A 17,799-nucleotide genomic window follows, 5' to 3' on the forward strand; every position below is an offset into this window, starting at 1 on the left:
TAAAAAGTACAATATTGTAGATGCAACAATAATGAAAATCAGCTGTGTAATGTGCCTTTTTACCTGTATTGCACATAACATAATTGGGCGTAGAGGGGACTTAGCGGTTATATTAGTTTCCTAGGGCTCCTGTGACAAAGTATCACAAACTTGGTGGCTGAAAACAACAGAAAGGTATTCTCTCACATTTCCAATGTTAAAGTGTTAGCAAGGCCATGCCCTTTGAGCTCTCTGAGACTCAGGGTAGAGTACTTCCTTGCTTTTTCCTAGCCTCTGGTAATGACCAGCAACCCTTGACATTCCTTGGCTTGTAGCTACACACTCCAATCTCTGCCTCTGTTGTCACATGACATTCTTCCTGTGTGTCTCTGTCTTCATATGGCATTTTTCTCATCTTAGAAGGACAACAGGCATATTGAATTAGGACCCACCTGCATGGCCTCATCTTAACTTGATTACATCTTCAAAGACTGTATTTACAAATAAGATTATATTCACAAATATGGGGGTGGAGTTGAGGACTTCAATGTATCTTCTGAGGCGAATAATTCAATCCATAACGAGGGGCATCTAGTCTACGTCTCTCCTGGACACATGAATCTGCTTTACAAGATCTGTTCAATCTTAAGACTTAGTACAATGCACAACAGTCAGTTTGAATCAAAACCAGGTACCTGGGGTAAGGGCATGAAAAGGATCCTGGCAACAGATCTTCCCATACCCCCAAGAGTGAGATAGTTGCTGTTGAAACTGATCTAGCTATAGAAATTGGTTGGAAACCTGGATGGTTAAGATAAAATCTAAAAAAAAGTGCTGTGGGGAAAGTCAGGTGCTGAGCAGAGTGGTGGGGAATCCAGGTAGTGGCAAATATTCTGGAGGTAGATGAATGGGATGGTCATCACCCTCTAGATCATCACTGGTCAATAGAAGTACAGAGAGAGTCATATTTGTGGTTTTCGATTTTCTAGTAGTCATAAAAGTAAAAAGAAATAGGGAAATTAACTATATTTTATTTAACCCAATAGATCCAAAATATTATCATTTCAATGTCATTGGTATAAAAAATATTAAGACATTTTGCTTCCCTTTTTCTCCCCATACTAAGTCTCCAAAATCCAAAGTGCATTTCATACGTGCAGCACATCACTAGCCACCTTTCAAGTGCATGATAGCCATAGGTATTAGAGTGCTCTAGGTTCTATTTTTTTAAAATTTTTATTTATTTATGATAGTCACACAGAGAAAGAGAGGGGCAGAGACACAGGCAGAGGGAGAAGCAGGCTCCATGCACTGGGAGCCCGACGTGGGATTCGATCCCAGGTCTCCAGGATGGCGCCCTGGGCCAAAGGCAGGCGCCAAACCGCTGCGCCACCCAGAGATCCCCTGCTCTAGGTTCTAGAAGTGTTACCCCTCAGGGGTAGGATCCAAGCCACAGGCTGGGTTGTAGGTAAGACTCATTTCTGGGGAAGAACCTTGGCAGAAGCAAAGCAGATAATCAAGGATATGTGGAGAAGAGTTTAGGACAGTCCGACGAGGGAAAGGTGTGGACACAAAGTGAACACAAGGGACAGAGACCCACTTAAACTTGCTTAACTACGGGTGGGGTGGTTGTTCTGCACAGCAAGATCCGTTGGAAATGAATTGTAAGAAGTCATTTGTGGGCCAGGAGTACAGGCCGGAATTCTGTTAGACAATCATTCTCTTTGTCTCCCTCTTCAGGGTTATGAAACCACTTATTCTCACTTTGGTTTGTCTGCTTTGTTAGGCTCTTTCTACACACTCATTTCCTCTTTTATTTATCTACTTGAACTTTAAAATGTCTTTCTCAGCACCTAGCCCTACCACCTCTAACCCAGCCACACACCACATGCTTAGTCCCCCACTGTTCCCATTTCATGTTCCAAGGACAGAAAATCTGATTGGCCTATTGGTGAAGTCATTCCATAGCCAGGAGGCCAAGCTCACCCAGTACAAACAGGGCCACCAAGGCTCATCCCTGATGTCAGGCAGTAAGTTCTCACAGTGGGTTCTCTCCATCAGTAGCATTAGAAATGTAAATTCATGAGCCCCACCGGAATCTATTGAGTTAGGATTTCTGGGGGATGAGCATTGAACATAATGCTAGAGCAGTAGATGGGGGGCAGATTCCTTCAGAAGAGGAAAAGGGTAGGGACTACCATTGTAGGCAAGAGTGAGGTGAGTGGCCTCCACCTGGAGAAACACAGGCCCCAGGTGTGACCTCAGTTTCCATCGGTGGGAGCCGGGTCTGCTGGGAGGGGGTCAGGGGAGGGGTCATAGAGAACAGCTTGGAATGTGACCTAATTCTAAACTATGTCAGAACAGGACTGCACTTGTGGGTTTTTCATAAACCTAACTTAGAGAACCTAGGACAGGCAGAGGCAGAGAGGAAATGAGTGGAGATAGGGGAAGAGAGGGTCAGGTTAACAACTGTGAGTACATGGGGGTTCTGCTTAGCCGCTTCATTAGTGATAAGCTGATTTGAAGGGAGCTAGAACTAAGTATTACATTAAATTAAATTCATGATATTTTAAACATTAAAAGAAAGTTGAATTTTAAGCAGTGGCAGAAACTGCTGAGTGCCTGATGTTTGCTTTTTTCCATGGTGCATAAACTGTATTAAATTTGAAATTCACACTACAAAAATAGCTTCACAGGAGTTCCATTATTAACATAACCTTACCTCGGACAGATTTTTTATTACTGGAGACAACTCTTCTATGTAAAAAATATATTAATGGCTGGAGCAGAAGAAAAATACCAACTACAGATGGTAAGCATTTTCTTGCAAAGTCACATCAAATTTAACATTAGCCTTGGAAAACAGAAACATGTTTTAAACAAAAGGTTTTAAATATTCTTATAACCATGTGTAGATTTTCACCTCTGGTCTGGGATACCATCATAAAGAGTGCAAGTTTCAGTGATTAAAATATGTTAATAAAAAAGTTTAAAACTTTTGCTCCAAAATGCTATTTAATGAGTTGTTGTTACAGGATTTTCATTGGAAGTTTCTACTAAGTGGCATTTATGGAAAAAGACTTATTAGTATGAAATAGTATGAAGTTAGTAAACTTGAGGCAGATGCCTGCAATAATGATTTGATAAAAGGTGCACAATTTTACCGAAGGCAAATTAGAAGTCATAAGGGAATAGAAAAGCTTTGAAAAGATTTTCTGCAATTCCCATGCCCGCTATAGATATATATAGGTATGATTTATATTGGAAGTGGATTTCTATTTTAGGAAGAAAGAAAAGGGTGAATTCCCTAAGGATTGTTTTTCCTGCCTTTTTCTCAAGCTAATGTCTAAAAGTGTTGCCCTGATGAAGCAATGCTATACATGTAATGCTGAAATTTAACCTAATGGAAGTTTAGCTCCCCTTAACTGTATGAATGATTTTAAAGTGTTATTCTTATCTGAATCTTTTGTTTTAAAGGAGATTTAAACCTATACATAGGCAAGCCTAAACAGAGTCCTCCTCTGCATGTTAAGCAGCTATACATTTTCCCCACACCGTCTCTTACATATTTGAAGGTACTGCTTTAAACTTCTCAACAGGTAGTCTCCCCAGCTCCCCCAACACTGTTCTCAAATCCTAACTTCTATTGCTTAATACAAAGCTACAAATTATGTTAGTGCGTGGTTGGGGACAAAGTGTGTGCCATAAGAGTAAGGCAAATGTGTACGTATCTGTCAATTTGCTAATTTTCTTGCCATTGTCCCTCCAGTCTTTTAAATTGTGTTAGCAGCCGTTGTTCAAATTGGTCAGGTTACCTTCAGAGCTCCTGTAGTACAAAGAATCATTTCTAAGGGAACTTATTCACTGCTTTGCACATAGTAGGCAATCAGTATTTGAATTTGAATGCATTTCTAGCACCGTCCTTTGAATTTCTAGCCTAACTCGTAGAACTTTATGAAATTTTGGAGTACTTTAATTGTAGGGTGGGAGGCAGGCTGATGAGATGCTCTTGGAGGTAACTTCGTCTGGAGAATGAAGAGACATTACTGATAAATTAAAAGTAATGGCTGACACTGAATTAGCATTAAAACGTATTAGATTTTATTAAACATTTAAAATGGCATTAATAACAGCCTTCAGCAAAACTAACAAAGCACATAAAAAAATCCCCCCATTGTTATTCTTAGTTTTCATTGTCCTAGATCTTTTTGCATGCATACGACTTTTTTTTAATTTTTTTTAAATTTATTTATGATAGTCATAGAGAGAGAGAGAGAGAGAGAGAGAGAGAAAAGCAGAGGGAGAAGCAGGCTCCATGCACCGGGAGCCCGATGTGGGATTCGATCCCGGGTCTCCAGGATCGCGCCCTGGGCCAAAGGCAGGCGCCAAACCGCTGCGCCACCCAGGGATCCCCATACGACTTTTTGATGTGCTTTTAAACTTTATTTGTAAACTCTTCCATATTATATGATCTTCATAATTGCCATTTAAATGGCTGCATAAAAATCGATGCGGATGATGTAATACAGTTCACCATTAGGCTGTTCCCTCATTCCCCCTTTTGTTATTAACCGAACTTTTCAAAGAAACATCTTCTGTCTTAATATATATGTATAAAAAAAATTCCCAAGAGTGCAATTACAGGGTCAAATGGCAAGGTACACTTATTTTTATTTCATTTTCTATCTCTTTTTTTCTTCCCGAGATAACGAGATACAGTTCTGTATGAAAAGCTTTTCAAACACTGCTCTCCAAGGCTTATCTTGATAATAATCCTTTAAGGTATTATTATCAATCGCCTATCCTCCGAGATGCAGCTGGAAAAAGAGCCGGAGCGGGCAGGTAACCTGATCTCGTCCACCAGGTGAGTCCAGGATGGAGGTGGCAGCCGGGATACTAGGAGCACAACACCGCAGGGGGGTTGCAGGGGCGCCTGGTGTGGGAATCGTGGCTCTTCCCTCACCCCAGCGACGCTGAATTCCCCGAGGGCAGGGGGCTCGGTTCCAACCTCGCTCGCTCCAGCCCCCTAGAGCGCCGTGCACGCAGTGGGCATCGAAGAGGGGCAGTCGGCGTCGCACGGACAAAAGCTCTGCCTTCAGTGGGCTGGACACCAAGCCCCTCCTGGTGCCACCGAGCTCGGCGCCGCCACTTTCTTCCTTTCGCCGGCTGTCTCCACCAAGTTCCGCGTGGGACCCTCGGCGGCGGCGGCGAGCTCCCCCGCCCTTCTCCGCCCTTCCCCGCCTGCGCCCAGGCCCGCCCGGGCCCCGCGCCCCGCGCCCCGGGCACCCAGCGCCCGCCCGCCCGCCCGCCAGGCCCCGCCCCGCCGGCCCCGCCTCCCGTCTCCTCCCCGCCCCCCGGAGCCGACGAGTGGCGGCGGCGGCCCCAGGACCCGGTTCCCTCAGACAAGAGGGCGGGTAGAGGAGGAAGCGGCCGAGCCCCGAGTCCTGCTCCGGCGCCGCCGAGCGCCGCCCGCCTCGGCCGAGCAGCGCCGGCGGCTCCTCCTGGGCCTCGCCGAGCCGAGGGGAGGGACGGGCGGAGGCGGCCGCGGGCGGGCGGCGGGGGCGCGGGCGCGGGCGGAGGCGGCGCGGCCGGCCGCGGCTGCCGCTTTGTTGTGCGGCCCGGGCCGAGGAAGGAGAAGTGGGAGGAGGGGGGAGCTCGGCGTCCCGCTCCCTCCGCGGCTCATGGCGACGACGCTCGGCACATCCGGGACCCTCCGGCCGTGGCGGCCGCGGCGCCGGCTGCTCGGGCCCCAGCCCCGGCCGCTGTGGTGACTCCGCCGCGCCTCGCCGTCGCCCCCGCCCCGCCCGCCCGCCGGCCCCGGGCCCCGCGCCGCGGCCGCAGCCCCGCCGCCGCCGCCGCCGCCGCCGCCGCCGCCGCCGCAGCAGCAGCCCCGCCGCCGCCGCCGCCGCCGCGCCGCCCCCGCCGCCGGGGACATGTCTAACCCCGGGGGCCGGAGGAACGGGCCCGTCAAGCTGCGCCTGACAGGTGAGGGGAGCCGAGGGGGGCGGCCGCGGGGCGGGCGAGCCGGCGGGGGGTGCCTGTGGCCTTGGGAAGGGCCAGGGTCGTGATCAATGGTGAGCCGGGGGTCGGGGACGGGGGAAGGCCTAGTTCAGGGAGAGGAGTGGCAACGGGCTCGCCCCGCTCGGGAGGTTCTGGAGCGAGCCGACCGGTGTCGGGGTCTTTTGTTGAGGGGCGGGCTGCCCGGTGGGACGCGCGGGCTGACTGGAGGTCGGCGCGCGCTGGCCGAGGAGCACGGCTCTCCGCGGGGCTGCCGCCCAGGTGGGGTCGTCGAGGGGGCGACGAGCTCCCGTGGCGGGGATTGTTGAATCCGGCCGCTGACTGCGCGCAGTAAACACTCCTTAAAGATGGAGCGCTTAACGGGAGGGTGTGTGTGTGTGTGTGTGTGTGTGTGTGAGAGAGAGTGTGTGTTCCCTGGTAACTTGTTCGCCCACTGTGCCCGCCTGCAAGACCTTCACTCTCCGCCGCCGGCCGCTGCGGCCGGTGCCACACACCTGAAACGCAAGTCCTTGGGAAGGGGGAGGAGACCGAGGTGGATTTTTTTTTTTTTTTTTTTCCGGTGTGTCCGCCTGCTCCGCCGACTCTGGCTCATTGTACACTCTGTGTTTTGGAAGGGTTTGATTGTAGGGTAGCATGTTTTGGGTTGTTCCTTGTAGGCCGCAGAACTTGTGTCTCACTGCTAACTCCAGACCTGCTCTAAGAACACACTTTTTTTTTTTTTGAGGGTACGTTTCGAAGTATGTGCTCATACAAATTTGCAAGGGAAGTTTTGTCTCTTCTCCCCTCCTCCCCTTTCCTTTTCTAAATGGAAAAGAATGTATGGAGGGGTTCCTAGGTAGAAGGCTTCTTTCTCTCTTGCAAAATGTTTCTGATTCAGAGTGCATTAAATCTTTAACGTTACAGGTACATTTTGCTGACACAGTGCCGTTTTTTGGTGTTCTTACATGGTCGTGTCACCTCATCTTAAGGACAGATTACTTTTGGTTTGAAAAGTGGAATTGAAATCACTGTCGCTCTCCCAGTTTCACCATTCAGTATTATCCGCGTCGATGTTTGGATGTGTGGTGAGAAAAATGGTTTTCCTTAGAGGTTGTGTGTGTGTGTGTATGTGTGTGCACGCGCGTGTGAGAATAAACTGTAATTATGTTTGCCTACACTAGACATTGAGATTTAGATGGACTAATTTTGTAATTGAATGCTTGTGTGTCACATCCCAGTCCACTGGCTGAACTTTGCAGATTAAAACTTGCAGTGAATTTGGTATTTGAGAATTTAGTCTGACTGTAAATTGGCTGCGATTTTAAAAATATATGACTTGTACGACAGTTTTACTTTCTCTAGGGAAAAATTGCAAAGAATCATGAACTGAGTGGTTCTTAATGGAAAACCTGGGTTAGGGATCCCCTCCCCCCCCCCACTACCGTTGCCCCCATTCAGTTTCCTTTGGAAACCTTTATAAGGGATCTTTGTTGCTTTAGGGTTTATCTACTGATGCTCTTCTCTGGAATCAGTCCCGTGGTGGTGATCACAGAAAGAACCTGTGATTCTAGGTGTTCAAAAAACCTCAGAAATAGGCTGTTGACCATTTACTTCCTTCTAGGCTATGTGCATCATGAGAAAATGAAGGAGAAAACAGGTATTTCGGAGGTTTTTTTTTCTTTTTTAGATATAATGAGTTTGAAATTTTTAAAAGATCTTAATGTGTTTATTTGTGGTTTCCTTACAGTCTATAATACATTATAAAAATCCATGAGTAAACTTAGGAGAAAAGATGACACCTCTTTTTTTTGGGGGGGGAGAGGGAACACTGGGCTAAATTTATAGAGTGATTTTGTATTTTTAGATTTTTCTGTGGAATATTAAATACACTGTGTCCCCTTAATTGTAAAAGCAGTTTGAGGTACTCTCAGTTTTTGAAAACCATTGAGAATTTGTCTCTGTCATATTTTAAGAAAAAGCTATTCAGATATTAAAAACATTGCCCTCTCCTTTTTGGTTATATTTGGTGGATTCTGTTTTGCCAGGAAAGTTAACTTATATTTTCTCATTTTTGTCCATTTACAAATTAGATGGTATAGATTTTAACAAATAGATTTCAAGAGCTGGATTCAATTAGCAGCTTTTTAGGACATAAACATTAAAGGGTTAGATGGAAAAGATTGTTTTGACTGACTGGATAAATGACAGGGCTGTGTTTGATGTGCGTCCAGGAATTGGTCTGGAGCTGGTGCCCAACTTTTCAGTCCATCTTGAGAAGCCAAATAAAATATTTAACCTAGGCCTCGTTTTGTTTGAAAAAAAAAAAAAAAGTTGATTCTTTGTTAAGACCTTAAGAAATGTTTGGCATACCTTTAGACTAAGTGTTTAACAGTTCATTTAGATCCGGGTTCCATAATAAGGAAAATTACTTAAAAAAAAAAAAAAAGACACATCCCACAGTGAATTTTTATTTGGTTTACAATACACTTGGGCTGTAAGATGCTTTAAAATTATTGTTCTTTGCCTTAAGTCAGTATCATACTAGTATTTTAAGTTTATATAAAATGTCTTTGATTCCATGGTGCTTTATGAACTGTAGTCAATTCTATCTTTAACATAGAGTTGTCCCTTTACTGAAAGGTATAAACAGTTTTTACGTGATGACACACACACATACAGTCACACATACACACAGGCTGGAGAAGAAATATTTGAGCCATGAGATCTCTGCCCACGACAAATATTATTAGACTTTTCCATGTATTATTCCTTAGCCCACACTTACCTAGTGAACTGTTTGGTGTTTTTGATGCTAAGGAGGTAGGGTTAATTTAATCCCACATTTGAGATTCCTCAGGCCATTGGTAGTTAAAATCTGATTTGGTCCATCAAGTACTTTGGTTGTTCTTAATGACACATTAACAATCATTAAAAGCGGCTGTATGGTAAAGCTATCAATTTCAACTGTTATTTCTATAGGAAATTGATTATAAAATATAAAATTTGTATTCATTGTACTTATGAATATCTGATATAAGCTTTTCTTACAATGCTTTGGATAGAAAACATCCTTTGAATTTGGTTACAGTAAAAAATTGGGGTAAATTTTTTATATCCTTGTTGTTTTTGAAAACCAAAATCTTGAAAAAGCAGTTTAGTATAATTTCTTTTTTTTTTAAATTTTATTTATTTATTCATGAGAGACACCGATTGAGAGAGAGAGAGGCAGAGACACAGGCAGAGGAAGAAGCAGGCTCCATGCAGGGAGCCCGATGTGTGGGACTCGATCCCGGGTCTCCAGGATCACGCCCTGGGCCGAAGGCAGGCACTAAACCACTAAGCCACCCAGGGATTTCTAATATTTAAATTTCTTGGATATGGAGAAAGATTACTTCTCTAGAACATTTATTGCAGGCCTTTTTGTAACCTAAATGTTTTTGTATGCTGTTCTTCATGTATTAATTTATAAAACCCTTGGCAGTAATGAGGTTAACCTTGTCTATAGCTAAAGGAAAATCAACTTTAAAAGTCTCACTTTAGGGCAGCCCGGGTGGCTCAGTGGTTTAGCGCTGCCTTCAGCCCAGGGCCTGATCCTGGAGACGCGGGATCGAGTCCCATGTCAGGTTCCCTGCATGGAGCCTGCTTCTCCCTCTGGCTGTGTCTCTGCCTCTCTCTCTCTCTCTCTGTCTCTCATGAATAAATAAATAAAATATTTAAAAAATACATAAAAGTCTCACTTTAGATATGCTGGTATCTTAGTATTGTTTTTACTGTGTATTTTATGGATTCAAGGCTTTATTTTTTTATTTTTATTTTTATTTTTTTGGATTCAAGCCTTTAAAAATTACAATTTGATTATATCTCACGGGCTTCTAAGTAGGGGTGTTAGTGATTTGAATGTCCCCAATTCATTTTATTTGCTTGGTTTTTGAGGAGGAAGCTAATGTGGCTTAAGCTCCTTCCTCTTGTCTGTTCTAGTCTAACACTCAGACATGCTGTGGAACCTGCCTAGGTGCTGCATGTAGTTTGGTTTTCATGGCTGAGAAAAGGGTGTGTGTATGTATTAAAATCACGGATTCTACTTTTTTTTTCCCTATTGGTTGAACTGTAACTATCATATTCTACCATGTCACTTATTTTGTTTATCATTTAGCATATTTAGCATGTAACTCAATTTTCAAGGTAAACAAAGGCCACACTTTAGGCACACAAGATTTTTTATTGTAGCCATTTTTGATGTCTTTTATAGATTGTGAAGGCTTTTTTTTTTTTTTTAAAGATTTATTTATTTATTTATTCAGAGAGAGAGAGAGAGAGAGAGGCGAGACACAGGCAGAGGGAGAAGCAGGCTCCATGCAGGGAGCCTGACGTGACTCGATCCTGGGTCTCCAGGATCACACCCTGGGCTGCAGGCGGTGCTAAACCACTGCGCCACCGCGGCTGCCCAGATTGTGAAGGCTTTTAAAGATGTACAATATCCTACTTTTTCCAAATAGACCATATTTAACAGAACTTAATGTTTTATTTATGATTTAGTATCATTATGAATATAAATTACTGTCTGTTGTAATGTGTAGTAAAAGAATATCATGGTGTATAGAGAGAACTTTGACGCTGGCTATATGGTGATAAGTCATTTAACTCCATTCTTACTGCTTTTTCTCTTTTTTACTCTCATTTTTTTTTACTGTTACTTTTATTCTAAGAATGCTGGACCCTTGAAATACACTGTTGTAATCAGCACTGTTGTGTGTTTCTGTATGGACTGACATGTATTGAATGCTTATTAAGTGCCAGACACTGTCTTAAGTTTATATCTGTTATCACTTTTAATCTGCAATAGCTCTAAGAGGTAGTAAGTACATGTTGGAATCCTAAATTGTCTGTCTAGAAAGCTTGTTACAATGTCTAAGATTTTGTGTGGAAAAATAAAATAAATATATCCCATGTATTTGGAATTACCCTTGGCCCTTGAGATTCACGGTCATCTTTTAAGGTTCAACTCAAGGCTTACCCTTATCCCTAGAACTTTCCTTGACCTGAGTAGGCCTTTCCTCTGTGACGAAGAGGCTCTTCCTCTGGTATCAGATCTAACTCAATGAAGGATATTTGTTGTTTCTATGCTGTAAGCTCTAAGGAGCCAGAATCTTTGTTTCGGCATGGATTAAGAGTTTTTGGCATTTTATTGAATGGATGCTGGAGACAAAGAAGTAATTCTCTGTAGTTCTATATGTGTTCTTTGTGGCTAAAGCACTAAGTATGAGTGGCAAGAGATGAGTCTATAGACAGGGACCAACCCAATTTGGAACTTACTATATTTTGCCAAGGTGTTTGATTTTTTTTTTTTTTAAAGATTTTATTTATTTATTCATGATAGAGAGAGAGAGAGAGGCAGAGACACAAGCAGGCTCCATGCAGGGAGCCCGATGCGGGACTCGATCCCGGGACTCCAGGATCGAGCTCTGGGACAAAGGCAAGCGCCAAACTGCTGAGCCACCCAGGGATCCCAGATTTTCTTTTTTTTTTTTTTTTTTTTTTAAGGTGGGGGAACCATTGAAGGATTTTAAGCTTTGATATTTAGAAACATTATCTTGGGGCAGTGGGGAGGATAGACTGGGGTGGGAACTGTGAAGACTGATTTTTCTTTTCAAGGATTTTATTTATTTGAGAGGGAGGGAGAGAGAGAGAGAGAGAGAGGGCGCGCAGAGGGAGAGGGAGAAGCAGCCTCCCTGCTGAGCAGGATACTGGACATGGGGCTCTATCCCAACACTCTAGGATCATGATCTGAGCCCAAGGCAGATGCTCAACTGACTGAGCCACGCAGGTGTGCCCCCAAAGATTGATTTTAGGATAACCAGTTAAGGGGATACTACATAACAACTATTATTGTTACTTTTTTTTTTCTTGTTACAACTTTTACTTCTAAAATTTTAATTGCAGATAATTGCTGTAAACATCTTAATATGGATAACTTTTTAAAAAGGATTATTTTTCTAGGATATTTCCACAGAAAGAGTGCTCTTGTGGGGGCACCTGGGTGGCTCAGTCTGTTAAGCCTCCAACTCTTGATTTTGGCAGAGGTCATGATCTTAAAAGTCCTGGGATCAAGCCAGGCGTAGAGGCCCAGAGTCAGGCTCTGCGCTCAGTCTTAAGTCTGCTTGAGGAGTCTTTTTCTTGCTGTCCCTCTCCTTGCTCACATGGTCTCTCTCTAAAATAAATACATCTTAAAAAAAAAAAAAAGTGCTATTATGTTATGGAGTGTGGATCTTTTCTAAGTTCTTTATTAATTCTTCCTCAGGCTGCTTCCTATAAGAATTGTGCGTATATATAGGGCAGCAGTAAATAAATAAATGTACCTTCTTACTATCCTGTTACAAGCATTGGCTCTTGTTTTTACATTTTTTTCCTAATTCCATAGAAATATAGTTTTTCAACATTGTGAAGTTGAATATTTTCCTATTTTTTTTCTTTTAGTTGACTTATTTGGCCTTGTCCTACTTACCTGTTAGGACGTTCATGTTTTTTCTTATTGATCTGCCTGAGAATTAAAAATGTTAATCTGTTGTTAGATTTGCTACAAATGTTTTCCCCAATCTGTTATTTGACTCTTAATTTTGACCATTTTTGGACATCAGAAATTTGTTATTTTAGGAGTCAAATCTGTTAAACTTTTGTTTTTCTTATTCTGTTACTTGGAAGACCTTTTTCTTTAAGAGGCTTAGTAGATGTTTAAGTACATTTTATTTTAGTGCTTCTTAAAAATGGTTTAGGAAGATATTTATCTCCCAGTTTCTGTTTAGTCATCTCATCATTATTGATTAACCCATTCTTTCCACAGTGATGGGATATTTTTTGTTATGTTAAATTAGTTATAATAGAGTCAGATTATCTCTTGTTCAGTGCCATACTCTTTTCATTATGGTAGCTTTATAATTTGGTTTAATATGCTCATTGTGATGGAAATTTTTTATGCTATCTTCACTTATTTGCTCTTCCATACAAATACTAAACTTGTTAAGTTTCAGAAGAAATTTCCTTGGGGTTGTAATTAGAATTAACCTTACTTTGGGGAAAAAGCATTTAAGTGTTTTTAGTTCTCCCTCCTAGAAGCACACTATGTTTTTACTTTTATTTAAGCTTTTGTTTGTAGTTCAGTAATTTTCTATGTTGTGATATAATTCCAGCTAATTTATATTTGTGATATTTTCATTGTATTTTGTAAGTTATTGCTTGTATTCAGGAATGCAGCAGTAGGTATTTTTGCTTGATTGAGCAATTTTGTTGAATGGTAATCCTGTTAGTATTTCACTTGATGCTAGTTTTCCAGGTATCAGTATTTGGCTTTTTTTTTTTTTTTTACAGTTAAATGTTTATATTTAAAGAATTTCTTTCTTTTGGATTTTTCCACTAATGCATAATTAGTTGAACAAAATGAGGAATTTCATATTAGTTTGTTTTAGAATAACTTCTGAAGGCATAAACTACTTTTAAAAAAAACCATATTTGATATATTAAGTATTGACATATATCTTTTTGTTTTTTAAAGGTTTTATTTATTTATTCATCAGACACACAGAGAGAGAGAGAGAGAGGCAGAGACACAGGCAGAGGGAGAAGCAGGCTCCTTGCAGGGAGCCCGATGTGGGATTCGATCCTGGATCTCCAGGATCAGGCCCTGGGCCGAAGGCAGGCGCTAAACCGCTGAGCCAACCAGGGATCCCGTATTGACATATATCTTAAGTTTAGCAGTTTGGTTTCTTACTAAAAATTGACAGAAAAAAAAAAAATTGACAGCCGACATAAAAACAAAACTTAAGTTTTATTTAATTAATTTTTTCAAGTTTTAAGGTAAAATGGTAATAATAAGGTAATAATGAATCTAATACCTTAAATGTGAGGTAGGAATTACTATATCGATGATTGCACAAAGTTTCTTTTTTCCCAGAAAGTTTCTTCATGCCCTTTCATAGACAGTCTCCTCCCATCTCCAGTCCTTGGCAACCACCACTTTACTTTGTTACTATGGTTTTGCCTTTTCTAGAATTTTATGTAAATGGAATTGTGCGTTTTGTAGTCTTCTGGGCCAGACTTCTTCTCTTAGCATAGTGCTTTTGAGATCTATCTTGTATTTCAGTTGTTTGTTCCTCCTTATTTCTGAGGAATGTTGCATTTTGCACATATGCCCCATTTTCTTTATCCATTCACAAATATCCACAGACATTTGTTCTTTCTAGTTTTTGGCCCTTACAAATAAAACTGCTGTGAACATTCGAGTATAGACCTCTCTTTGTGTGAACATGTTTTTTTTATTTCTCTTGGGTAAATAATTAGATTGTTGGATCATATAGTAAATATGTAAATATGTGTTTGATTTTTTAAAAATCTGCTAAAGTGTTTTTCAAAGTTGTACCGTTCTGCGTTTCTACCAGCAAGAGTTCCAGTTGCTCCCAGTCCTAGCTAATACTTGAAACTTGAACACTTGCTCTTCTCATCTTTTATATTAGCCATTCTAATTGGTGTAGAGATATTTCACTGAAGCTTTAGTTTTAATTCCCTTATTGACCTACAGTGATAAGCATCTTTTCGTGGGCTTACTTGCCATCTGTGTGTCTTTGGTGAATGCTGAAATATTCTGCTCATAATTTGAATTATTTTTTTATTATCAAGTTTTGAGATTTCTTTTTGTATTGTGGATATAAGTCCTTTATCAGATATGTGTTTTGCAAATATTTTCTTCTAATTTGGGGCTTTCCTCCCCAGTAGTGTTTCAAAAAGCAGAAGTTTTGAATTTCTATTTAGCCCAGTTCATCAGTCTTTCGTTTATGATTCATACTTTTTATGTCCTAAGACATCTTTTCTTTTCCTTTTTTTAAAAGATTTTATTTATTTATTCGTGAGAGAGAGAGGCAGAGATGTAGGCAGAGGGAGAAGCAGGCTCCCTATGGGGAGCTGATGTGGGATTCCATCCCAGGACCCTGGGACCACAGCCCGAGCCAAAGGCAGATGCTCAACCACTGAGCCACCCAGTCATCCCCTAAGACATTTTTTTAAATCCACAATTCTAAAAGCTTTCTCCTATGTTTTCTGTGTTATAGTTTTAGCTTTTACATTTACATCTATGACTCTTTAAAAAAAGAGTCATATATTTATTTATTTGAGAGAGCCCAAGAGTACCTGTGTGTGCACAAGCAAGGGGAACTGCAGAGGTAGAGGGAGAAGCACACTTCTCTGTAGGGTCTCGGGGTTTCATCCCAGGACCCTGAGATACTGAGATACCGATCCAAGCTGAAGGCAGACACTTAACCAACTGAGCCACCCAGATGCCCCCATCTGGGACTCTTCTAAAGTTAATTTTTTAATACAGTGTGAAAGATAAAGGTCAATATTTTTTTCTTCTTCTTCTTCCCCGTGTGGATATCTGACTTTTTTAGCATCATTTGTTCACATGCTTTTGTTTCTTCCGTTGCATTGTTTTGGCACCTTGGCTGAAAGTCAGTTGAAAATACACATATGGTTAGTTCTATTTCTGGACTTTGTTCTGTTCCTTTAGCTATAATTCGATTGTTTATAAGTTTATCATTTATAAGCCACACTTTCTTGGTGACTATAGCTTTAACATAAGTCTTCTGATTTCAAACAGTGATTAAAAAGCTTTTCATAAACATTTTAATAACAGTTTAATAAGCATAAGTGAGTCTTTAATTTCTGGATCCTGTAATGATTTAGAATCTTGTAATGCTTTGGAGTGATTATTTCATTTATTCAACAAATAAATATTTATCAATTTCTTGACATTTGCCAGACAGTGATTAATTTTATTATATATTACCATGATTGGAAATATAGGAAATCAGAATAAACCTAGATTGGGGTCTGTATTTTTCTTCTGAAAATTTCTATTACAGACTTTTTTGTTTTTAAGATTTTATTTGTTTCTGTGACAGAGAGTACAAGTAGGGAGAGCTGCAGGCAGAGGGAGAGGGAGAAGCAGACAGAGGGAGAGAGAACAGTAGGCTCCCTGTAGAGCAGGGAGCCCGATGTGGGCCTCCATCCTAGGACCGTGGGATCATGACCTGAGCTGAAGGCAGATGCTTAGTTGACAGAGCCACCCAGGCTCTACTATTAATGAACCTTTAATAATTTTATTATTTTTATCTCTTACTGATGAAAGTGGATGCAACAGGTATGAATTAATAAGGTTTGCCTGTCAGCCCCCTCAGATCGTTTTTGGGAAAAGGTGGGATAAAAAGAATAAACATATGTAAAATGTGGCAATAGAAAGGAAAGGATATACTGTAATTGTTAAATGTGTGTTGGATTATGGGTATTTTTTGGTCGGATTATGAGCATGTATTTTCTATAAGACAAAGGAAGAAAGTCAATTTCATTAAAATCTGAGCAGACTTTATTTATTAGAGAGACGGCATGAGTGGGAGGGGTAGAGGGGAGAGAGAGAGAGAGCGAAATGAATCTCACACAGACTTTATGTTGAGTGTATAGCCTGATAATGGGGCTTGATCCTGAGATCATGACCTGAACCAACTAAGAGTCAGATGCTTAACTGTGCCACCCAAGCACCCGAGACGTTTTTTTTTTAAGATTAAAAAAAATATATATTTTGGGAGAGAGGGTCCATGTGAGCCTGAGCAGGGGTAGGGGCAGAAGCAAAGGGAGAGAGAAAATTTCAAGCAGATTCCACACCAAGCATAGAGCCAGCCCCATGGGGGTCTGGACATGGGGTTTGATCTCATGATCCTGAGATCACCATCTGAGCTGAAACCAAGAGTCAGTTGCTAACCAACCAAGCCACCCAGGCACCCCCTAAGCAGACTTTTTTATTTGACCCTAATACATTCCTAGGAATTGTCACAAAACAGACATCCATAAGGTAGATCTTATTTCCTGTGTAAGATTTACCCCCTAAGATTTAATTAGGGAGAAGGCAATTGGGATGTTATGGAAAGAGTATAGAACTTGCAGGCAGAAAATTTAGGTCCACATCCTAGTTAGGCCACAGGTAAGCTTTGTCCTTTGAAGCATATCACTTACTTTCTTGGTGCCTGTGCTTTTAGTTTTGAGTGCATGCTTAAAATGACAGTATTTTTATTAATCTTTTTTTAAATAATTTATTTATTCATGAGAGACACAGAGAAAGAGAGGTAGAGACATAAGCAGAGGGAGAAGCAGGCTCCCTGTGGGGAGCCTGATGCAGGACTTGATCCCAAGACCCCGGGATTACACCTTGAGCCGAAGACAGACTGTGAACCACTGAGCCACCCAAGTGTCCCAGAATGACAGTATTTTTTTTTTTTAATATTTTATTTATTCATGAGAGACACACACACAGAGAGAGGCAGAGACACAGGCTGAGGGAGAAGCAGGCTCCATGCAGGGAGCCTGACGCGGGACTCGATCCCGGGTCTTCAGGATCACACCTTGGGCTGAAAGTGGCGCTAAACCACTGAGCCACCGGGGCTGCCCCCAGAATGACAGTATTATTTAAGATACTGCTGGATAAGAAATAATATGTGTGAAAAATACTGATCAAGTTGTAAAGTATTATGTTAATGTATTTTGTAATTTTTGATCAAAGACTTCTGAATGTTAGTCATAACCAATTATATGCTTTTATTGACAGGAGCAAGAACAACATTAATAAAGGTTAATATAGGTATCTGTTTAATATCATATCTTATAAAATAGGCACAAATGTTTTGCATACCTTGGGATACACAGTGTATCATAAAGAATTCATTCATATAGTTAGATTAGCTATTGTGTTACAATTTTCATTATTAACTTATTTAGCAAACACATTAACTG

The 17,799-nt window shown here is 41.4% G+C and overlaps 1 protein-coding gene across 1 annotated transcript in view; it reads left to right on the forward strand.

Annotated features, from left to right (window-relative positions):
• Window positions 1–5,769: 5,769 nt before the first annotated feature.
• The window catches only part of SMURF2 (SMAD specific E3 ubiquitin protein ligase 2), a 122,790-nt gene continuing 110,760 nt past the window's right edge, over window positions 5,770–17,799 (forward strand). Inside the window, exon 1 of the mRNA XM_025436555.3 lies at window positions 5,770–5,964. Coding sequence (XP_025292340.1) covers window positions 5,913–5,964 — 52 coding nt within the window. The 5' untranslated portion in view covers window positions 5,770–5,912. The remainder of the gene's footprint in view (window positions 5,965–17,799) is intronic.

Source organism: Canis lupus, chromosome 9 (genome assembly GCF_003254725.2).
Source record: "Canis lupus dingo isolate Sandy chromosome 9, ASM325472v2, whole genome shotgun sequence".
Lineage (NCBI taxonomy): Eukaryota > Metazoa > Chordata > Mammalia > Carnivora > Canidae > Canis > Canis lupus.